The 22379-nt window shown below is 39.0% G+C and overlaps 2 protein-coding genes and 2 pseudogenes across 4 annotated transcripts; 3 read left to right on the top strand and 1 right to left on the bottom strand.

The window, feature by feature from the left end:
- Window positions 1–63: 63 nt before the first annotated feature.
- LOC104766288 (kinesin-like protein KIN-12B) lies at window positions 64–6489 on the bottom strand. The gene is made up of 16 exons (XM_010490143.3): window positions 5954–6489; window positions 5605–5739; window positions 5435–5518; window positions 5214–5339; window positions 5064–5123; window positions 4912–4965; window positions 4731–4823; window positions 4310–4405; window positions 3997–4142; window positions 3593–3742; window positions 3363–3492; window positions 2019–3287; window positions 1835–1933; window positions 1597–1749; window positions 718–1521; window positions 64–608 (listed from the first exon to the last, which is right to left on the bottom strand). Exons 1-16 carry the CDS (start codon window positions 6245–6247, stop codon window positions 294–296), a joined length of 4008 nt encoding a protein of 1335 aa, XP_010488445.2. The 5' UTR covers window positions 6248–6489; the 3' UTR covers window positions 64–293.
- A 5169-nt stretch (window positions 6490–11658) lies between these two features.
- Window positions 11659–13326, top strand: LOC109130833 (uncharacterized; annotated as a pseudogene).
- A 1654-nt stretch (window positions 13327–14980) lies between these two features.
- LOC104767798 (protein transport protein SEC23 E) lies at window positions 14981–19993 on the top strand. Of its 3 annotated transcripts, XM_087501732.1 has the most exons (13): window positions 15103–15532; window positions 15694–15972; window positions 16066–16239; window positions 16340–16501; window positions 16965–17107; window positions 17286–17361; window positions 17484–17653; window positions 17798–17879; window positions 18493–18570; window positions 18893–19054; window positions 19144–19407; window positions 19522–19626; window positions 19716–19993. In XM_087501732.1, exons 2-13 carry the CDS (start codon window positions 15781–15783, stop codon window positions 19860–19862), a joined length of 1755 nt encoding a protein of 584 aa, XP_087357858.1. In that variant the 5' UTR covers window positions 15103–15532; window positions 15694–15780; the 3' UTR covers window positions 19863–19993. The 3 variants fall into 3 exon arrangements, with proteins under 3 accessions (XP_087357857.1, XP_087357858.1, XP_087357859.1); XM_087501731.1 differs by having other exon boundaries at window positions 14981–15972; XM_087501733.1 differs by lacking the exons at window positions 15103–15532; window positions 15694–15972; window positions 16066–16239 and having other exon boundaries at window positions 16362–16501; window positions 16961–17107.
- Window positions 19994–20386: 393 nt separating this feature from the next.
- Window positions 20387–21781, top strand: LOC147920492 (uncharacterized; annotated as a pseudogene).
- The last annotated feature ends 598 nt before the right edge of the window (window positions 21782–22379 follow it).

The raw sequence follows: 22379 nt of genomic DNA, 5'->3' as shown, positions 1-22379 counted from the left end.
AGCTTGTCTTGGTCTTTTGGCTTTGTGTCTTAGGCCTTTTCAGATTCTTTATCTCTACTAATGTGATCAATAAAATTCTCTTACAAGGAACATCGTTTACATGAGAGATGGACGAGTACAAAAAAAATGTATGAATTGATGTAGCACATAGGAAATACATGAAAAGAGTACAAGTAAGACAATGGTGCCAAGTTTTAGATCTAAATCTCACAGAATCAGAGAAGAACCCCAACATGTCTTTCCTTTTTTCTATACACACATTACACGGAAAAAAAACTGTTGTGGAAACGAAATTATATGTTGCATCGGTCATACCCTGAGAACCAAGAGGGTTCCGCGAGCTTTGACAACTCTTCGTCTTTCTTGTAATATGGCTCGAACTCTTCTCTCCATTGGTGATCACCAGAACTTGGTGATGGCTCCATCTGTTCATCATATTTGGCCATAGCATCGCCATTAAAAGAAGCTTGCAATGATTCCACGGGATTCTGTGGCTCTGCAATGTGTTGTTGGTTAATAGTGCTGATTTCGGTTTCGTATTTCCTCTTCAGTTTGTCCATCTTTTTATATGCTTCTGTTGCTTCATACTCTGCATCCATTGCCCGTTTCTGCGAATAAACAAGCCATAATGGTTAAAGTAAAGAGTAATGTGATGAGATTAATAACTGAAAAATGGCAGATGAGGGTGAGATTCTCGAAAAATAGTTTTATATGTACCTGTGCAAGTGTCAATCCTTCTTCAGCTTCTTTAAGTCGAACAAGTAACTCTCCTGCTGCTTGAACAGCTTCAGCTGTATCTCTTAATTGTGATTGGAGACTCTTGTTCTCATCCCTGAAGTATTGTGCCTCCTTCTCTCTTTGCACCTTCAAAGCTGAAATTTCTGCTGCAAGTGCGTTTATGAATCTAGACTCAGCTCCCTTAACTCCTGCTCTGGCTGCCGCCTTTTTGACATCATCTATTCCTTCTCGGATCCTCCTATGCCTTGCAAGCAATTGGATATGCTTCTCTTCCAGGTCTGCATATTGTTCAATCATCCGTGCATGACCCTGCATCGCCATCTGCATTGCTTCCGTCAACTCTTCTGCACATCTTTTCTCGGTATCCAGTTCACGTTTCTGCTTTTCCATTAGCAACCTATTGGTATCAAGCTCAGTTCTTAATTCCTCAGCAAGAGAGATCCAGTTGCTCTCTGTTTCATTCCAACGAAGTCTTTCATGTTCTAGTGTCTTCTCAGGACTCTCATCTACTGACTCAGGAATGGTATTAAGTGGTGGAGCCTGATTAGGGTCACAAGCGTATCTTAGCTTAAGCAGGGAAGCTCTTTTCCGAGCTGATGTAAGAGTAGGGTCAGTGTAACATTGTAGCTGCGCCTTTAAATCGTGAATCTCTTCTAATAATACTTCCCTTTCTCCCATGTCACCATAGAAGTTCTTGAAACTTTCGAGCTCTTCTTGCACTCGTTTCAACTCAATCCTCGTCTGCAATACTTCAGGGTGGTTCTCATACATGTCCTTCAGAAGCTGCAGCATTATATGTAAGAAAACATTTCTCCATTGATTCAATAATATTCTAAATAATGGAACACAAAAATTTACCTTATGCTCATGCATGAGAGATGCAAATTCTTCATCCAGGAAATCATCTTTAGATAACACGCCATCCATGAGGCTTTCAAGGCGAGCAATCTTGTCCTCCCTTGTTTGTCCTATTATGGCATTGCACTCTCTCTCATGCTTGTACTGTTGCACCTGTTTTCCAGAGACAATTAGAGATGTTTCCTATATACGTCGAAAGTAGAGAAGCTAACCAACAGAACAGAAGCAAGGATCATACCAGCCGATTAAGCTGTGATATTTCAGAGGCTTGCTTAGTGCAGAACTCTTCCATAGCCATTTCTCGTCTGATAGACCCTGCTAGCACCTTTTCCACTGCCTGTAAGGTGCAGAAAACTCCTATCATATTATTACACTATACAAATGCGGAAAGAAATGCTCTAAATGAAAGCCACAATTCTTACTTTAGGAACTTGGAAATTGGACTTTTCTGAATCTTCTGAGTTGTCAATAGGTACTAACTGAAGATTAGAAGTGTCACTTATATCTTGGGCCTCACATTCTGCGCTGCATTTACATATACTGCACAGTGCTTCTTTGGGGTTCTCTTCCACTATTATATCAGCTTCGGGATAAGTCTGCACACCTACATCAGTCTTACTTAAAACGGTTGAAGGCTTGCATGCTAGAGCTTTGTGGGACAATCTGAATGTTGACCGTCTATGAGCTGTACTCTGGCGATAAGAGTCAAGAAGTTTCATGCCTCTGTGGAGGCTAGCTGCCAATTGCCTAGTTGGCACAGGAAAAGCTTCATTTTTCTTTGCAGACAAAGCACTATATAGGTTTAACATCTCTGTGGACATAGCCGGAGAAGGTTCCACAACTTCTGTAGTCGACTGGTTCGCTCTCTCAATATCCTTTTGTGATGCGGTGGACATTGACGTTGTCCTCAAGCTTTTCCTGCTATTTCTAATCTTAGGAGAAACGCTCTCAGTGGGAGGTATTAGTACAGGAGAAGCACTAACTGGATCTATGCTAAGGCAAGGCGACACAGGATTTACAGTGACCTGTTCTGTATCATTTGATGTATCAGCTACTGATACAATTGCGGAAACATCAGCTTCGAGAACCAAGTCTTGGCATAATGGAATGTTGTCCGCCTTGCTTGGTGAATTTCCCTGGTTTGTGTCGCTAATACAAGAATGAAGAGAATTGGTTATGAAAGCAGGCTGTGCATTCGAACCATCATCCATAGTTTGCACGGGTGCTTTGATCTGATCTGTTGTGATGCTAGTTTCTGCCACAGTTAACGCATTCTCAGTCTCTGACCCACTGTTCTCAGTTTGGCAACACGCGTCCTCCATGTTAACATCTGTATCTTCAGGAAAATTCTTTCCAGTGGATTGGACATCAGATGATTTAAGGTGGGAGTTACTGTAAGATTCATCCTTTAGGGCCAATGATGAAACTATTTTCTCTACTCTGCTCATGTCCTGATTGTTTTCCTCGGTAGGTGGCGATAAACCCATTTGAGTACAAAGCCTTTCAACAGCCTCCTCATCAATTTCCATCTCAGTATCCCCATCATCATCTCCATTTGGTAATGACTTGGGATGGCCCAGGCCAAAGCTTCTTAACAAACTCAGACTTCTACGCGCATTCCAGGACGTGGTGTAAGATGCATTTGGGTTAGTTGGGTTGTTATTATTATCCTTCACCCTTTGCAGTTCATCCTGTGCGGTTTACATTAAATATTACATTAGTTGGGTTGTATCTATGTTTTATGAGATAAGCAAAAGAATGCATACCCTCAGCTGGCGTATCACTTCCCGCAAGAAATTTACATCATCCTGCATTACTTCATTGACAACAGCCTTGTTCAGTATCGCTTTTGCACGCTGAGCAAATCTTAAGGTACTGAAGGTTTCACTTCTACAACTGCAATATGTGATGCCATTTTTTTCAGAAAAAATGGAGGATAAAATAATTTCTGGAACACATATTTTTTACGTGATACTCGTATGGGTTCTTGATTTACCTTTGCGAGGGAGAAACTGCACAAACCATAGCTAACTTCGCGTTCCCACCAAGAGACTCTTGCAATAGAAATGTCAACCTGGAATCTCGGTAGGGTATATGCCTCTGCTTCCCTGTTTGTGAAATTTCTGCGAGAATGTTGATCAAGTTCCTGCATGTAAATAAAAACTGTGTGGGTTACATTGATCTTAGTTTCAGACTGTACAGAATAACATCTGAAAAATGTCAAGGTAAAAGATCTGGCATAGATAGAAGTCAGAAATTACAACCATCATTTTCAAATTGTGTTCATATCAATAAAATCCAGATTCAAATGCATACTCTCGAGAGAAAGGAAACAAATGCAGGATTGACTGGTAAAGAAAATTAATAAGCAGCTATCTATATGGATTATTCTGATCTTACCCAAGTTGAGAAAGTGATCGATTTATATTCCCAGCTTCCTTTAAACTATCACCTGCTGCACCGGTTAACTTTTGCCTTTCTGAACCAGCCAGATCAACAAGATTTATTCTACTTGTTTTGAAGCTGCTTAGACCATCTGCAACACTCTGTTACATATTACATTAAAATACAGTTAGATATAGATTGACATTAACCCATAATAAAATTAACTAAATAATTGCTACACTAGCAAGCATCTGAGCATCATAGCCTAGTTTTAAAACCTTGCAGTTACCAAATAATATGACCAATGTAATAAAGAAGAACAGCCCACCTTGCAGTGGGACTCGACAACACAAGTAAATACACAATGCGACCTTGAACTCTCTGCATTTACACTTGTAGCCCCAGTCCTTCTGTTTGCCAAGCCCTGCGACAGTTTAAGACTCCAGCATTATTATTGAAGATACTCATTTCAAAAGCACGCAACAAAATAGTTCAGATTGTCTACACTGCAAGACTTTGACACACTTTGGCACAATACACAGTATTGCAGTTCCTGTAGTGTAGACAATTTTTCTTTATAACCAACCAAAGTTATGCATCCCATCTTTTAAAAGTTTAGGAGAAATACAACTGATATCACACCTAGGAAACACAAGTGTGTACGTTTTTATCAATTACTCTAGAAATCTTTCAAAGTAGAAGGGGATTAATTACCCAAGAGGAACATGAAATGAAATGATATAACAAACCTTAACCAGAAGCTTTGACAAATCCTTCAAGTTTTTCACGTATTCCTCAGTCAGATTTTCAACATAAACACCGGACTTGACATCTTCTCTAATCTGGTGCAATATTAATCAAAAAAAAAGATGAATCCAGGTTCTTTTTCTTTACAAAATGAAACAAGTTGAAGTTGCAAGTTCCTGTTACCATCAGGTTTTTTTGGCTCGGATCCAAAAGATCTGTTATTTGCTCGTTATATATCTGCAATAAAAAAATGGGAAAGGGAACCATGTATATCAAGCTTTGAGAAATAAAAACATAATAAGCAAAAAATCTTTAGTAGAATACACTCATCAAACCTCGAGAAACGAACAGCGGCACTGGTAATTGAGCTGCCTTTCAGCGTGCTTTGCTTGCTCCTGCAAACAAAAGAAATCAACTTTTGAATGTGCTGCCTCTTTAGCAAAAATGAAACGAACAGAATGTAAACAACACCAAGGCATCATCACCTCACTGATACGGGAGAAGAGCAACTCAAAGACACGTGGTGTCAATCCTCTTTGGTCACCACTAAGATGCTCTTCCAACAATCCATTTGCAGGACCCCACATGGTATACGTTTTCCCACTTCCAGTCTGAAGAAATCAAATGTTAGAATTACAATCAAACCTGGTCTAAGAAATTTCAATACAATCCCAAAGCAACACATTGAAAAAGGAAGGATGACTACCTGTCCGTAAGCAAAAACAGAACTGTTAAATCCAGCCAGACAGTTTTCTACAAGAGGGGCTCCCACAAGCTGAAAGATTTCATCCTGCAATGAACACAAGAAAATATACAAACATCTTAACCTATGTAAATCATGAGATAATTAACCCAATAATGAAACTAAATACTTGCCTGAGTTGACTCCGGGTCAGCAATCGAGTCGAATGTGAAAGTCTGTTCATTGATAGTGAGGGCATCGTTGGAGATCTTTTTCACTATCATCTCCTCTTCCTCACCTTTGCTTGGAGGCTTCATTCTGACTATAACCTACAAAGCGAGACAAGAGCTCGAATTGAGTAGCTTTAAACACTACCTCAGACAAATCGAACTAACCGTAACTAATAGCAATCAAGAAATTAGGGATTTTAGAATCTGGAACTTAATTTGACCAAACTCATCCAACAAATTAGGGTTTTTTTTTATCCTCGAACATTTTCCAATTTCGGGGAAAGAAAATCAAAACTTCAAAGAATCAAACTACCTTGACACCAGAGTCTGAAACCCCAGCCGCTACTCCGTTATCCACGGCAGCCTCAGCAATTAGCTTCCGTTTAAGAGGATTAGAAGACGGCGGACGCGGAGGCAAATTACTCTTAAGTTTCGCCGGAGAAGACCTATGGTCAGGCATCAACGAGTTCAGATCCGGAGGTGGAGCATTCTCTTTAGCAGATCTCATCTTCGTTCGAGGCTTTGATTTCGTCAAGCTAGGGTTGGGCGATTGGGACTCTCCCATATCCCTCAAGATAGCGTTTCTTGGCATCATAAAGTGCTTCATTCTCTCTGCGGATTAACCGATTCGAAATCCCTAAAGAAGGGAGGGAAGAGCAAGATCTGCTTCTGCAACAAATCAGTGTTTCGGGCAAAGTAACGAGGAAGAAGGGAAGAGAGAGATAGAGAGAGAGAGGAGAGAGTTTGGGAGAGAGCCGTTAATGGCGAGAATTTGAATTTCTAGATCGAGAACGCATTCACATGTTTGTTTATTATTCCTATATTGTAATATATTTTTCATCTGTCTCCGTTGATCGTGAGATTAAAATAAACGGATGAGATCAAGTTAGGCCCCATGATTTTGTTCGACCGTTTGAGTTATTTTATTTAAGATATAATAATAATGAATCTCACGTGGCACGTGGCACGTGCCTTTAAGATTGTGTTGGGTTGGGCTTATAAATGAAGCCCAATAACAGTCCATTCCAAAATTTTAAACCGACTTAAAAAATTCTTAATAACCAACTAGACGTTTGCAACTATGCAAATAAACATATTTTGTCATGTCAATCAATAGCTGAAGATCGCTTCAAAGACTTAGCGTATGACGTATTTTATTCGGTTGCTGCGTACTCAAACGAGTCATATCAATTAATCAATAGCTGAAGATCGCTTCAAAGGTTACTTCCTTGACCTAATCGGAAAGAACGTTCTCTCGCTGAGCGAGGACGATTTAGGAAAGCTAACTGATCCAAAATGTGTTTAAGCTCGACTTTACTCACAAAAACCCACACAGGACACGCGCTTCCACGAGCTAATGGCTGAGTATGATGACATTTTTGCTCCTTTTTTGGTTTGGGCTTATTACCATGTCACGTGCTTACACGAGCTAATGGCTGATTTATTTACAAGCCCACTAAATAAATGAAAAGACACTAAACACAAGCTTTGTTGTTAACTAATCTAGCTTATTTCCTCAGCGCCGTTTACTACTACTTCTTCTACGTTTAATTTTTTACTTCACTGCAACTGCTTTAATTTGGTTATCTTTCCTTCTTCAAGAACACGATCTAATTGGGCAGGTGGAAAACAGTGAGAAATGAAGAGTTCAACTTTCTTTCTTACTATTTAGTGGGGAAAAAATTCAAACCACGAACAAACTCATGTTGTTTCTACAGGAGAGAGATATATCTTAGGGACTAATGTTGTAACTAGTTATTGCTAAACCCTAGTGCTAGTCACTATATATATTGTAAATCATTAACATGTACAAGACAAGCTTTCCTTACATGTATCAGAGCAGCAAAAATCCTAAACCTAAAAGAAAAAAAAAAAAAAAACAATTTCTCGTCGCTTTTCTTTCTCCTTCCTCAATTGTTCGATCTCTAGTCTACCATGACCGCTTCTCCATCTGATGTTATCAATCCTGCTTCTACCTCACAACTTCACAATATCAACATGTCTAATGTTACTAAGCTCACCGCTTCCAATTACTTGATGTGGAACCGTCAGGTTTGTGCCTTGCTTGCTGGTTACGGTCTTGCGGGGTACCTTGATGGAACCATGGTTGCACCGGAAGCAACCGTGCGCCAAGGTGAGACTTCTATTCCAAATCCAGAGTATAATCTTTGGGAAAGACAAGATCAACTTATTGTTGCTAGCCTTCTTGTTGCGATCTCGATTGAGATCTAACCCATGCTCTCCAAGGCTTCCACGTCGGCCAAGATCTGGAGCCTTCTATCCTCTACCTATGTCAAGCCAACGTGGAGACACATCAAACAACTTCGGGAACAGATCAAGCAATGGCGAAAAGGTTCCCGTACCGTTGATGAATACATTCAAGGTTTGGTTGCACGTTTCGATCAACTTGCTACCCTTGGCAAACCGTATGAACATGAAGAAAAATTGAGTATCTGTTGGGTGGTCTTACAGAGGATTACAAGCCTCTCATTGACCAGATCGAAGGTCGCGACACTCCTCCATCTATGCCTGCCATTCATGAAAAACTCATTAATTATAAGCTAAAGCTTCAAACGCAAGTCTTTGCGTCATATGTGGTTCTTGTCACGACAAATGATGTGTTCTATAAGTCTTCTGGCAACAACAACAACTCGTCTCGACACCAGAATCGCTCTGCTTCACGCTGTTCTCACCATCAATTCTCCCGTGTCTCACAGGGTAAAGGCTACCAAGGATGTTTCCAATTGTGTGGTGTGTTTGGCCATAGTGCACGTCGGTGCTCGCAACTTCCTCCAGGCGGCTCATACCAACCCTCCGGTGGTAACTATCAATCCACCTCCACACCGTGGCAACCTCGGGCCAACGTGGCTATTGTACCACCGTATAATCCAGCGAATTGGATCATGGACTTCGGTGCCACGCATCACTTAACATCGGATCTCGCCAACTTATCTCTTCATCAACCGTACACCGGTGGTGAAGAAGTGCAGATAGCGGATGGCTCTGGTCTCAAAATCACCAATACTGGGTCAGCCTCATTACCTATCCCATTTCGCTCTCTTACTCTAAACGATGTTTTATATGTTCCGGATGTTCGCAAGAATTTAATCTCTGTTTTTCGACTCTACAACACTAATCAGGTTTCGGTTCACTTCTATCCTGCACCTTTCCAGGTGAGGGATCTGAAAACGGGGGTCAAGTTACTCCAAGGCCGAACTAGAAATGAATTATATGAGTGGCCAATGACTGGTGGCTCCATCATGGCGTTCTCGGTCTCACCGGCTTCACCAACAGATTTGAGCTCTTGGCATCTTTGACTTGGGCATCCTTCCATTTCTGTTTTAAAATCACTTGTTTCTCAATTTTCTTTACCTCTTTCTTCCTCTCCACATAAACAGTTGTCCTGCTCAGATTGCTTTATCAATAAGAGTCATACACTTCCATTTTTTACAAACACAATTGTCTCATCTACACCTCTTGAATACATCTATACGGATGTCTACTGATGTTTTAAACGGTGACACACCGTATCGACGCTTGTTCAACACTACACCAAACTATCTCAAGCTTCGTGTTTTCGGCTGCGTGTGTTATCCTTGGCTGCGTCCTTACAGGCATCACAAGCTCGAGTCACGATCCCCACCTTGTGTGTTTCTTGGTTATTCACTCACACAAAGTGCTTACTTGTGTCTTGATGTTGTGAATGGTCAGTTTTATACTTCTCGGCATGTGCAGTTTGTTGAAACGCAATTCCTTTTTACACAGCCACCTGTCATCACTTCACCGTCCACACCAACATATCAATCTCTCCACTACTCTAGTTCAATTCCGGTTCGTCCATCACAATCGGTCACGCCGCCTCTCACTTTGGTACACTCACCTATACAACCTCCAACTCCACCATCGTCACAGTCCACGATGCCTACATCTCCCTCTCCGTCGCCTGTTGACGGGTCCTTGTCTGCCACTATTGTCTCCTCTACCTCGCCATCCACATATCACTCTCCATCCACATATCACTCTCATGAGACCAGAACAAAACAGAACCATGATCGATCCGATTCTGCAGCTACCTCGACTCCACAAGTCCCAAGTCCATTACCAGAAATAACAAGTCCAAGTCTCGTATCCACGTCAACATCTTCCACAAGTATATCTCCCTCGCCTTCTCCGGTTGTCCTTCCTCCGCCAAATGCAAACAATCATCCGATGAAAACTCGATCCAAAAATCATATCACCAAACCAAAAACCAAGTTCAGTCTCACCGTTTCCACTCATCATGTTATATAAAAAATGGTGGCAGAGGCATTAAAGGATCCACGGTGGCGTAATGCGATGGTGGAGGAGATAAATGCTCAGATTCGTAAACACTCTTGGGATTTGGAGCCTCCTAAGCCTGCATAGAATGTTACAACTTGTAAGTGGATATTCACTATAAAGTATAAACATGATGGCTCGATTGATCGGTACAAAGCACGGTTGGTGGCGCGGGGTTTTAATCAACAGTATGGTCTTGACTATTCTGAGACGTTTAGTCTTGTTATAAAGACGATGACCATCCGTCTTGTGCTAGAAAATGCGGTGAAACGGAATTGGGCTATACATCAGGTTGATATCAACAATGCCTTTCTCCAAGGCTCTTTGGAGGATGAGGTTTACGTCTCTCAGCCACCTGGCTTTGTTGATCGTGATCGACCGCATCATGTGTGTCTACTACGTAAAGAATTATATGGTTTAAAACAAGCTCCGCGGGCGTGATATTAGGAGTTGAGAAAGTTTCTTGTTGACTCCGGTTTTAAGACATCCTTGGCTGACAATTCTTTATTCATTTGCAAACATGGTCCGGCTCACATATATGTGTTGGTCTATGTTGATGATATCATTTTTGCACGACCGACTTCTTTGGTTCAACGGTTTCATGTGTTGTTGGCTCATCGTTTCTCTCCTAAGGATCTTGGTCCATTGAGTTACTTCTTGGGTGTTGAGGCCACCAGAACACCGAATGGTTTGCACTTAATGCAGCGGAAGTATATCACTGATCTACTGGCCAAAACCAATATGCTTGATGCTAAGCCAGTCCCTACACCGATGTCCACTTCGACGAAGCTCATTGTGTTATCGGGTCAACCGCTCGCTGATGTAACCAAGTATCGGATGGTTGTTGGAAGTCTTCAATACTTGGCGTTTACGCGACCTGACATTGCTTTTCCAGTAAATCGTCTATCCCAGTTCATGCACAAACCGACTAATGAGCATTGGCAAGCTGCAAAGAGGGTCCTTCGTTATCTTGCGGGTACTTGGACACTTGGTATTTTTCTTCGCAATGATGCTCCTCTCACGGTTCATGCCTTTTCAGACGCAGATTGGGGCAGGGATAAAGTGACATATGTTTCCACAAATGCGTACATAATTTATTTTGGAGGTAGTCCAGTCTCGTGGTCATCAAAGAAACAGAGGAGTGTGTCTCGTTCATCAACGGAGGCAAAATATCGAGCGGCTGCAAACACGGCATCCGAGCTCCGTTGGATATGCTCCCTCTTATCAGAAATGGGAATCACGCTACCGACGGCTCCGGTCATCTACTGTGATAACATGGGCGCCACGTACCTTTGTGCAAATCCAGTCTTTCATTCCAAGATGAAGCATGTGGCGATCGATTACCATTTTGTTCAAGAAAATGTTCAATCAGGTACCTTGCGGGTTGCACATATCTCCGGAGATGATCAACTCGCGGATTGCCTCACCAAACCGTTACCTCCTACTCGTTTTCATACCTTAAATAGCAAGATTGGAGTCAAGAATCTGCCTCCATCTTGAGGGAGCGTATAGGAGAGAGAAATATCTTAGGGACTAATGTTGTAATTAGTTATTGCTAAACCCTAGTGCTAGTCACTATATATATTATAAATCATTAACATGTATAAGACAAGCTTTCCTTACAGTTTCATCATCATCCTCTGTTATGTATGAATCCTTGTGTCATGTTTTGCTTGTTGTGCGGATCAGAAGAAAGTAAAGATGGTATCATCTGTCTGGAGGAATGTATAGAGCCCTATCTTAACCACCCACTCTTGTGCGGTCACTTACCCACAGTGCTGGCCCAACATTAATGAGGGCCCAACGCAAAATTTAAATAATGTGTCTTTTTCACCTATGAAAAGTTATAGGTTTTCTATAAAAGGTCACCACTTGATATTTTAAGGCCTTTTACATATTCTCAACAAATGAAAAAGGCCTTTTACATGTACATAAACAAAAACTTTATACATATCTTTAAAAAAAAAGGTCTTTTGTTTAACAGATTTTTAAATGAAAAAGGCTTTTAAAATTTTGGGCCCGAATCTTTGGCTTCACTTGCTTCCCCTGTGGACCGGGCCTGCTTACCCAAGATCTTCACCAATGGAAACTACGACTGCCATTTTTGTTAAAATGATCTTTCCAAGTCTGTCTTTATTTGTTGCACGATATGCAACATAAACGTGGATCTAATTTGTATGGCGAACCCACCACCACTCACTATATCCGAGTTAAAGCACCATAAGCATAGCCTCAACCTCTTGTTACAAGAGTAGTCACCTTTACTTGTAATGCATGTGGTGTGGAAGGTCACCGTAACCCTTATGTGTGTTGTGAATGCCATCTCATGGTCCACAAAAATTGTATTGAGTGTCTACCGCGAGTTATAAACATCAATCGGCATGACCAATACATCTCTCATACTTTTCATTTTGGTCAAGAAGAAAGAGATTGGCAGTGTGGAGTTTGTAGGAAGGCGATTGATTGGGTCTACGGAGCTTATACATGTTGTTGTCCTAGTTATGTTGTTCATTCATTATGTGCAACGAGGAAGCAAGTGTGGGATGGGAGAGAACTCGAAGATGTGCCGTAAGAAGATAAAGAAATCGAAGAACCATTCAAGGTAATTAATGAAACCGATATCATACATTTTAGTCATGAAGAACATGTGTCTTCCTCGGAAGAGACGACATTTTTTGCACAACCATAAACTCACTCTACGGGTTGATAAGGCTTATATATTTTTGTGTCACTCTTGTAGAACCTCTTCAGGGGGTTTCAGGTACGAGTGTGATGAAGACCATTGCGATGAAAAACCAAAACCAATCTTTGATGTCCAGTGTAGTTCCACATCACAACCCTTTCTGCACGATCTGCATCCACACCCGTTGTACTGGACCTTGGTATATTTCGGAGAATGCAAGGCTTGTGGCACAAAGGCAAGTTTTTGTCTCAATTGTATAGTCTGTGAGGTTTACTCATTATGCAATGCATGATGTGTGCTACTTTAACAAGGAAAGTAAAACACAGGTGTGACGATCAGTTTCTATCACTACGTCAAGGCTCTTCTGAATTCGATACCGGTCTCTTGTGGTGTGATATATGTGAGACCAAAACAGATCCGAGTGTATGTTACTATACTTGTGATGAGTGTGGGGTCAGCCTTCACTTAAAGTGTGTACTTGGAGATTTATAATTTTATATAATACGAAGCTAGAACGAATGGATCCCACAGATCCCACTCATGAAGTACTTCCCAACAATGGTGTTACTCGACCTTTTTGTCACCATTGTAAAGTTCGTTGCAAGTTCCCCTTCCTCATAAGGAGAAACTACAGACAAATATATTGTTTACTCTTGTTCGCTAAATTGTTGTTTAGACGGTTTTAAATGATGATATTGGATAAGCACGAGTTATATGTATTTTCATTTAATTTTTTCTCCATATCACGCGAGAAAGTTTATAATGATAACATTTCGGTTTCAAACTTTATGCTAACAATAAAACTAAAATTATCTAATTAATTGAAAGAAAAATAAATAGGGCCAAAATTACATAAATATTAAACATATATAAAAGAGTTACTTAATTTTGCTAAGGTTTGGAACTTAAGAAAAGAGACAAATATACAAAGTTCAAAACTGAAATATATCAAGTGATTAACAATAAAGAAGTGGTATTGGATTCTTATTTATAAAGATTTATAAAGAGTTCAACAAAATCATTAAAAGTGAATTAAGTGAAAGATTGTTAAAGATTGCTAGACAGTTTTACAAATCACAAACTAATAACACTAAACTTTAACAGAGTTTAACAAAATATTGATCTAATAACAACATATTTTACATAACATTTAAAGTTTTTAAAAGTCTATTCAAATCTCAGACCAATAACCCCCACTAAAATTAATTATCTACAAGAAAGAAAAATAAATAGGACTAAAACTACATAAATATTAAACATATATAATAACTAATAGATAAGAAAAGGTAATTTTGCTAAGTTTTGGTAGTTACTTAAGAAAAAAAAAACAAATAATACAGTTCAAAAGGCATAAACTTTTAAATAAACATAACTGACTGTAAAAATAACAACTATTGAAACAAAATATTTTGATGGAAAAATGTGAACAGGTGAAAACACAACCCTAAAAATGTGAAGATGGATACTTTTATTTTTGTGATTTTAATTCGATCCTAATTCACAAGCTAACGATTTCAAGTAGGAAGTGTTTTTTGTTCTAAATCTTTTGGTACATCATTTTTTTTTTTTTTCACAGGTAAATTAAAATAAAGGATTCTTCACACACACACACATATATATATATATATATATATATATATATATACTAGTAGGAAGCCCACAAATGTTAGTTTGATGAACTTTTTTTAAGTTTTTTTATTTATAATTAGTTTTGATAAAATGAAAACTAAAAAGTGAATGAGAAAAATGAATAAATATGAACAAAGTTTAAAGATTAAATAAAGAAGAAATTGAATTAATTAGAGTTAATTAGAAAATGATACGGTTATTATTATAAATTAGTTTGAAAGTGGGTTAGTGTAAGTAAAAGTAGGGATTTACTTTTTTACAATTTTTTGGTTAATTTTTTTTTAAATGATGTACTTTTTTGTTATTTATTTATGTATGTGTGAAATATATCAAGAAAATATGTTAGCTCAGTTGGTAGTGTATTGTGTTGATAATTCAAAGGTGAACGATTCGATTTCTTTTTCTGCAAAAAAAATTATCTAAAACGACGACGTTTTGAAACTTAACAGCAACCCTAATAGAAAACATAACCCCGTTAAAATTTCCGCCCTAATAGAAGACATAACCACGTTAAATTTTCTGTTAATTGATTTAACGGTATGTCTAAAATGACCTAGTCAATAAAAGTTATCTATTTAATTTTAAAGTCAACAAAAGTTTCAGCATTTAAATGACATTCTGAAAGTTGAAAGTTGAGGATTTTCTTGACATTTTCTCAAATTTTATTGGTCATCTGATATATATATATATATAAATATTTACCAAAAAAATGAATAAGACAGTCAAATGAAAAAATGAAGATAGACCCCCAAAATAAAAGAAATAAATTTTATACACAATCTTAACGTGAATAATAAGTTAATAACAACAGAGTGTTTATTTATTCAGTTCCTATAAACCAAAAAAAAAAAAAAAAAGTTAAGAGCTGAGATTTTTAAGTTTCTTTGGTCAAAGAAACAAAAAAGAAAAAGACAAAGAACACAAATCCTCTGATCTGATCTGAAGTTACAACAATGGCGGAGACAGCGAACACAGATCTAGAAGGAATCGATGGAGTTCGTATGACATGGAACGTCTGGCCACGTTCCAAAGCCGAAGCAAGCAAATGCGTGATCCCACTCGCCGCTTCCATTTCTCCGATCCGGAGACATTCCGATATCCCTACCCTTCCTTACGCTCCTCTCCGTTGCCGAACCTGCTCCGCGGCGCTAAACGCTTACGCGCAAGTCGATTTCACAGCGAAGCTCTGGATCTGTCCCTTTTGCTTTCAGCGTAATCATTTCCCGCCTCATTACCATGTGATCTCTGAGACTAATCTCCCTGGTGAGCTTTATCCTCAGTATACTACTGTTGAATACACGCTTCCTCCTCCGCATGATCATAGGAATGGGGAGGTGGTTCCGTCTCAGGCTGTGTTTGTGTTTGTTCTTGATACTTGTATGATTGAAGAGGAATTGAATTTTGCTAAATCTGCGGTTAAGCAGGCGATTGGATTGCTTCCTGAGAAGGCTTTGGTTGGGTTTGTGTCGTTTGGTACTCAGGCTCATGTACATGAGTTGGGATTCTCTGAGATGTCTAAAGTTTTCGTTTTTAGAGGGGATAAAGAGATTTCGAAAGATCAGGTTTTGGATCAGTTGGGGCTTGGAGCTTCTTCGAGGAGAGGAGGTCCTGTTTCTGGATATCATCCTCAAGGAGCTCAAAATGGTTCTGGTTTGAATAGATTCTTGTTGCCTGCCTCGGATTGTGAATTCACTCTCAACTCTGTAAGTAAAAATTGTTTTTGAAGTTCTTTATCATTTAGCTTTGTCAAGTTGGAAATTTTTCATCTGATTGTGTGGATGATGTTTGGTATGCAGCTTTTGGATGAGCTACAAAGTGATCAGTGGCCGGTTCAGCCAGGTCATCGTTCCCAACGATGCACAGGTGTGGCATTGAGTGTAGCTGCAGGATTGCTTGGAGCTTGCTTGCCTGGAACTGGGGCTAGAATTGTTGCTTTGATCGGAGGTCCATGTACAGGAGGCCCTGGAACTGTAAGTGCCTGTTGATGATTTTTGGCACTGTGAGCATTCATCACACCATGTTTATGAAGCATGTCTTTTTAAATTCTTCTTTCTAATCTCTTTTGTACAGATTGTCTCAAAAGATTTGTCGGATCCTGTGCGTTCTCACAAAGATGTAGATAAAGATGCCGCTCCTTACTATAAGAAGGCTGTCAAGTTTTATGAGAGCATCGCAAAGCAACTAGTCACTCAGGGTCATGTGCTAGACCTTTTTGCTTCTGCACTTGATCAGGTATTACTGTGACATGATTATAAATCATTGGTGCACAATGCTCTGAATTAGTTCTTCAAGTTTTATTTTGCAGTTTGTATCAGTTGCTTTTGCAATACTGTTTTGTATTTTTTGTAGCTGGAAATCTAGAAAATGGAATGCATCTTTTATTCTTGTGTCTGGAAGTGTGGTCTTGCTAATGCAATGAGTTTCACTGAACTGTTTGTCAAACTTAACATGGTCACTATATATAAAAAAATGTGAATCCTCAATTTTGTTAACTAGCCTGTGATATAAATTTAACTAATCCTCTCAATTTCCTGTTTTTGATGATGTTTTTCTCTACTATGTTTCTTCCAATAGTTTCAATCTTTAATCAACATAAGGCATTGCTTGTTGTATATTGTCATGCTCTCATTTCTGATAACTATAATTGGATATCTAATTATAAATGTTTCTGCTGTTGCATTTTGGATATAGTTAGGTTGGGGTTGCTGAGATGAAAGTTGCAGTTGAAAGAACGGGTGGCCTTGTTGTTCTGTCTGAAAGTTTTGGCCATTCCGTATTCAAAGATTCCTTCAAGCGGGTATTTGAAGATGGCGATCAGGCTCTTGGCCTCTGCTTTAAGTAAGTTTCTACTTTGCTGATGCATCACTCTCTTTGATATATTATTACATGACAGAAAATTTTGGCAATGCAATAACTTTTCTAGTTTTCTAAGTATCATACGCTTCAAACTTGTATATAAGAAATAAAACTATGTGCGTACTTCAATATAAACTGACCCTAAATCGTTTTTATCTAGTGGGATGCTTGAGATCTGTTGTTCACAGGACATCAAAATTCAAGGAGCTATTGGGCCATGCTCATCATTAGAGAAGGTTAAACATGGAGTCCTTGAATATACCCTTCTTTCAAAAATGCATTGATAGTAATTTGTGAGATGAACAAAGCTATCTCTTCTCAACTAAATTGAAATTTTCTTTTATTTGAATCCTTTCAGAAAGGTACTAGTGTTGCTGACACGGTTATTGGAGAGGGGAATACTTCTGCTTGGAGGTTGTGTGGCCTTGATAAAAGTACGTGTTTGACGGTATTTTTTGACATATCTTCAAGCGGGTCAAATTCTCCAGGAGCTGCGAATCCACAGTTTTACTTGCAGTTTCTCACAAGGTACTTTGGGGCTTGGGCAGTGTTTTAGTCTTGTATTTATCTGTTATCTTATTTTCTTTTTGTTTTTTGTTTCAAGTCCGTGCCCTTCTGCATTATATTGTGGGCTTCATTGTCGAAAGTATAATGTTGTTTACTTGATTACAGTTACCAAAACCCTGAAGGCCAAACATTGCTCCGGGTTACTACTGTATGCAGACAGTGGATAGACAGTGCTGTGAGTTCAGAGGTTTGTCTTGTTCTTGCTTTATTCATAAATTTATGACTTTAGTTTCAATTGATAAGCAATTTGAATTTTTTTTTCATCATGACCTATTCTCTGAATCCATAGTAAAGGGTAGGCTAATTATTTGGGTTTTGCTTCATTTAATTGAACTTTACTGTACTCTTAGGACTAGAACATGTTTTGCATCTCACTCTTTCTTTGACTACAGTTTTCAAATTAGTGCTATATAATCTACTACCACAGATTTCCATCAATTATACTGTTACAGTTACTACTGATAGGCAGTAAGTCTTAGCTCTGGCATTCTTGTCACTACTATTAGTCGTATATTTTGGCATTCCTTGTGGCTAATCAGAAACAATCCATCACTAATGTATCATCAAAGCTAATTTATATAGAATAATAAGCAATTCTGACAAACATTTTGATACAGATACCAGCCTATCCATTTTCATTGTGTTTTTTTTTTAGTTTCCATGAGATGAATTTTAGACATGGACCCATGGTGTAGGATTATGCAAATAACCATAAAAAAATGCAATGCAGGATTTCTTATAGCCTAAAAGCTTCCTAGTGAGTAAACATTTTATTTTACCGATTGTTATGTATTTTTCAGGAACTTGTGCATGGGTTTGATCAAGAAACTGCTGCTGTGGTAATGGCCAGATTAGCTTCTTTTAAAATGGAGTCAGAGGTACGTCACAGTAGACAGCGTCAGTTTGGTAGTTGCTTTGTTTTATTTTTGTGCTGGCGTAACCTCTTAATGCTGGCAATGTTTTTAAATATGTGTCTTTCCTTGGGAAAATACTCACCAGGAAACCTAGGAGGTCTAATGTTCATGTATTTATACGAAAGACATTCAAAATTTATTGTTGACAGCTGTATAATATATAGTAATCTGAACTGGGAGGATCCAAATTGTTCCTTGGAAAATACTGCAGGGACTAGCTATCTAAGGCACGCCTATCAGCAAGTCATGTCTGTTTATACAATTCATCATTTTTTTTTGTTCGCAGGAGGGATTTGATGCTACTCGGTGGTTAGATCGGAGTCTCATTCGTCTTTGTTCAAAGTTTGGAGACTATAGAAAGGATGATCCAACCTCCTTCACGCTGAATCCCTATTTTTCGTTATTTCCTCAGTTTATATTTAATCTGCGGCGATCGCAGTTTGTTCAGGTACCACTGCTTTTACATGTCATGGTTTGTGCTCATCATATCATTAGCTTAGTGTCATGTTTTCTTTTGCGGGATTGTGATGATGGCAGGTGTTTAACAATAGCCCTGATGAAACCGCATACTTCTGCATGTTGTTAAACCGGGAGAATATTTCGAATGCAACTGTCATGATCCAACCGTCGTTGACAATGTATTCATTCCATTCACCACCTCAACCAGCTTTACTAGATGTGGCTTCCATTGCAGCCGATCGAATTCTTTTATTAGATGCATACTTTAGTGTTGTTGTCTTCCATGGAATGACTGTAGCACAATGGCGAAACATGGGTTATCATCATCAGTCTGAACACCAGGTACTACTAACTAGCTGTGACAAATAGATTTTTTCATGATGCAGAACCATCTCATTGTGGTTGAATAACTAATCTTCCTGTGACTGACTAGCTATTACGATTTTTGTGAGATAGGCTTTTGCTGAGTTATTGCAAGCTCCACAAGAGGATTCCCAGATGATAGTCCGGGAGCGTTTCCCTGTCCCAAGATTAGTTGTCTGTGATCAGCACGGCTCGCAGGTCATTTGTCTTTATCTATATGTCTTCATGTAATTGTCAGCTTCAATTTTGGTTTTTGCATCTCACTAGATTTGAATGGGAAAATGCAGGCGAGGTTTCTATTAGCTAAGCTGAATCCATCAGCGACATACAACAACGCAAACGAGATGTCAACAGGGTCAGATGTGATATTCACAGACGACGTGAGCCTTCAAGTCTTCTTTGAACATCTTCAGAAGCTCGCCGTGCAATCTTGAGTAGTCATTGTTTTTTTTTTTTCTTCTAAACTCATCAACAAACATTGAAAACTTTTAATTTTGTCTTTATTAAAAAAATTGTCTTGTAATATTATGTTTTTGTTCAAGAACTTTGGTATTATTTTGTTCAAGAACTTTGGTATTATTCCTGATTTAATCTTAATCAAATTGCGAACCTCGTATAGGTTGGATTACAGGACATGTTGTTTATTATGATACAGTTGCGCGGGCTGGACTTCGCTTAGGATTGACCTGTTAATAGTCATATTGGAAATATAGCGCGTCATAGTTTGCAATTGCATGAACCAAATAATATCACGTATAGTGTTGTGAGTCTGTCACAAAACCAAACTCTATTGCCAGCTGTTAGTTTCTGTTGACAAACATTGTCAAACGCGATATATTCACAATCACAATTGCGAGATTTTGTCATCCTTAATTCCTTGAATTATGAAGAGAAAGAAAACTCAATATCGTTTGCACAAGTTAATATTAAATTCTTTTAGCTAAAATCTCCTGTTCCATTTGTTCCTTCTCTTGGAGCTTGGGGAAAGCCTCTAAAAATTCCTTTGGATTTAAAAGATCCAATCCCTGAATTTTTGCTTTCATCCGAGACTGCAAAGATCTCGGGTAATGTAAGTCCACCTTCTGACATTCTTCCACCAGAGTTCAAGGAAGATGGTCAATTGCGGTTCCCATGGGCAGCAAAGCGGACCCAACAATTCGCAATCTTTATCGTACAACATCACCAACTTATTTGGAGGATGGTACTCCCATGGTCGAGATTCCTAATCATGTTTTAGCGCAGGGATTAGAAAATCAGAAGGAATTTTTGATTGGTCAGTTTATTAGATGTTATACACCATGTGGAGGTGTCATACATGCTGTTGCTAACAGGATTTTGGGTAAGAAGTGTAAGATCTTCACTCGTAAATTAGGTGGCTCCTCGTTTCTTTTTCACATCCCACATGAGTCTACTAGAACTTGGGTGTTAGAGTGAGGTCTATGGCATATTGATGATTGCATTATGTTTGTGGCACCTTGGACTCCTACTGCTTCTTTAGCTTTGCCTGAGATCACTTCAGTTCCGGTATGGGTGACTTTAAAGAACATCCCAAGCTGTCTTTATTCAGACTGGGGAATTAGTTGGATAGCTTCAGGATTAGGAGAACCCATGCTAACCAACAAACCAAGGTTGGATCCAAACCTTATGGGTGAGGCCAAGTTGATGGTGGAAGTGGAATTAAACAGGCCTTTTCCACATAGGATTGCAGCTGCTGACAAGTTAGGTAATGTCTCAATGGTAGATGTTGAGTACTCTTGGCTCCCAAAAAAGTGTGAGAAATGTGGTCACCTAGGACATAAAGAAACTAGATGCCTCCTTCTTCGCCAGTCCAATACTGTCTCCACTCCTTCAAAGGGTTCTCCCTCACAGGTTGTTGCACTGGTTGAAGAGCAAACTGTTGTCTTCCCCCCCAGCCAACTCCACTCACTCTTCTCAAAACGTTCAGATAGATATTGTCTCTTCTTTAACTCACTCTTCTTCTATATCAAAGGATGGACCATTGACACCAACTACTGTTGTACATGGCTTATCTCCTTCTACTGCGTCTTTAAACGCCATCTCTGTTCCCGCTACACTGGCCTCTTCAAAGGCTGCACCAACTAAGACTTCTTCAATGATTGGCTCTCCTCCGGCTATGGATACTCCAGTTACTCTTACCCAACAAGGTTCATTGGTAACTGAAGTTGCGCAAGAAAATATTTTTGGGAGCAATACATTTGCTTCTTTAGATACAGGTTTTGAGATGGGTGACTTTTCTCTAAGGACTCGAGGAGAGAGGTCAATCAAACCTACACAAAAAGTTCAAGAGAATGAATGGACTATGGTTGGAAGACATGGCAAACGTGGTCGTGGTGGCCGCGGGGGTCGTAGTTAAGCACCGTAGTTCCTTGATTTCTCTTTCTGTAATTTAGAATACACTTGTATGTTTTTATCTTTTTAACTACTTTCAAAAACTATATGACCTCAAAGTCATATTCTTGTATTACTTTTTATGCATTTAATTTGAAAGCCATTTAACAAAAAAAAAGTTAATATTAAATTTCTCACTAATCTACTGCAATTGGAGCTAATACAACGTTTCGCATTACAAACCAGGTGGCAGGTATAGTCAATATACCATCCCCGACAGCAGCACGAGCACCCCCTCCTCCATGTATATAATGTCGGATTTTGCCGCTGCCTTTGTGATTGATTATACAACTTATCACTCAAATCAACTACAAGATTGCAAAATATCAAAAAAGATAAGACAAACTATGATAAGTTGATAACAAATCCGGCAGAAACCTTTGGCATACATTTTTGATGGTTTCATTATATACATAAGAACTAATTAAATTTCATTAACTAACCAAAATACAAAATACGCGTGAGTTTTTATCCTAGTGTACTCATATTATTACTTGGACTAGACTAAGACCCGTGATAGAGCACGGGTTGAAGTTCATTTT

Source organism: Camelina sativa, chromosome 19 (genome assembly GCF_030686135.1).
Source record: "Camelina sativa cultivar CO46 ecotype springtype chromosome 19, ASM3068613v1".
Classification (NCBI taxonomy): Eukaryota; Viridiplantae; Streptophyta; class Magnoliopsida; order Brassicales; family Brassicaceae; genus Camelina; species Camelina sativa.
The sequence above is the reverse complement of the archived record's forward strand: the minus strand, read 5'-3'. Positions and strand labels throughout refer to the sequence as shown.

Bases quoted from the DNA above. Each gene is read 5' to 3' on its own strand.
- LOC104766288 (XM_010490143.3), bottom strand. From the start codon at position 6,247: ATGAAGCACTTTATGATGCCAAGAAACGCTATCTTGAGGGATATGGGA. The intron at 4,966-5,063 runs GTTTGATGAGTG...TTTTTATTGCAG, and splicing joins GCCGCTGTTCGTTTCTCGAG to ATATATAACGAGCAAATAAC. The intron at 3,743-3,996 runs GTAAGATCAGAA...ATTTACATGCAG, and splicing joins CGATCACTTTCTCAACTTGG to GAACTTGATCAACATTCTCG.
- LOC104767798 (XM_087501731.1), top strand. From the start codon at position 15,223: ATGGCGGAGACAGCGAACACAGATCTAGAAGGAATCGATGGAGTTCGT. The intron at 16,240-16,339 runs GTAAGTGCCTGT...TCTTTTGTACAG, and splicing joins GTACAGGAGGCCCTGGAACT to ATTGTCTCAAAAGATTTGTC. The intron at 17,880-18,492 runs GTTTGTCTTGTT...TGTATTTTTCAG, and splicing joins ACAGTGCTGTGAGTTCAGAG to GAACTTGTGCATGGGTTTGA.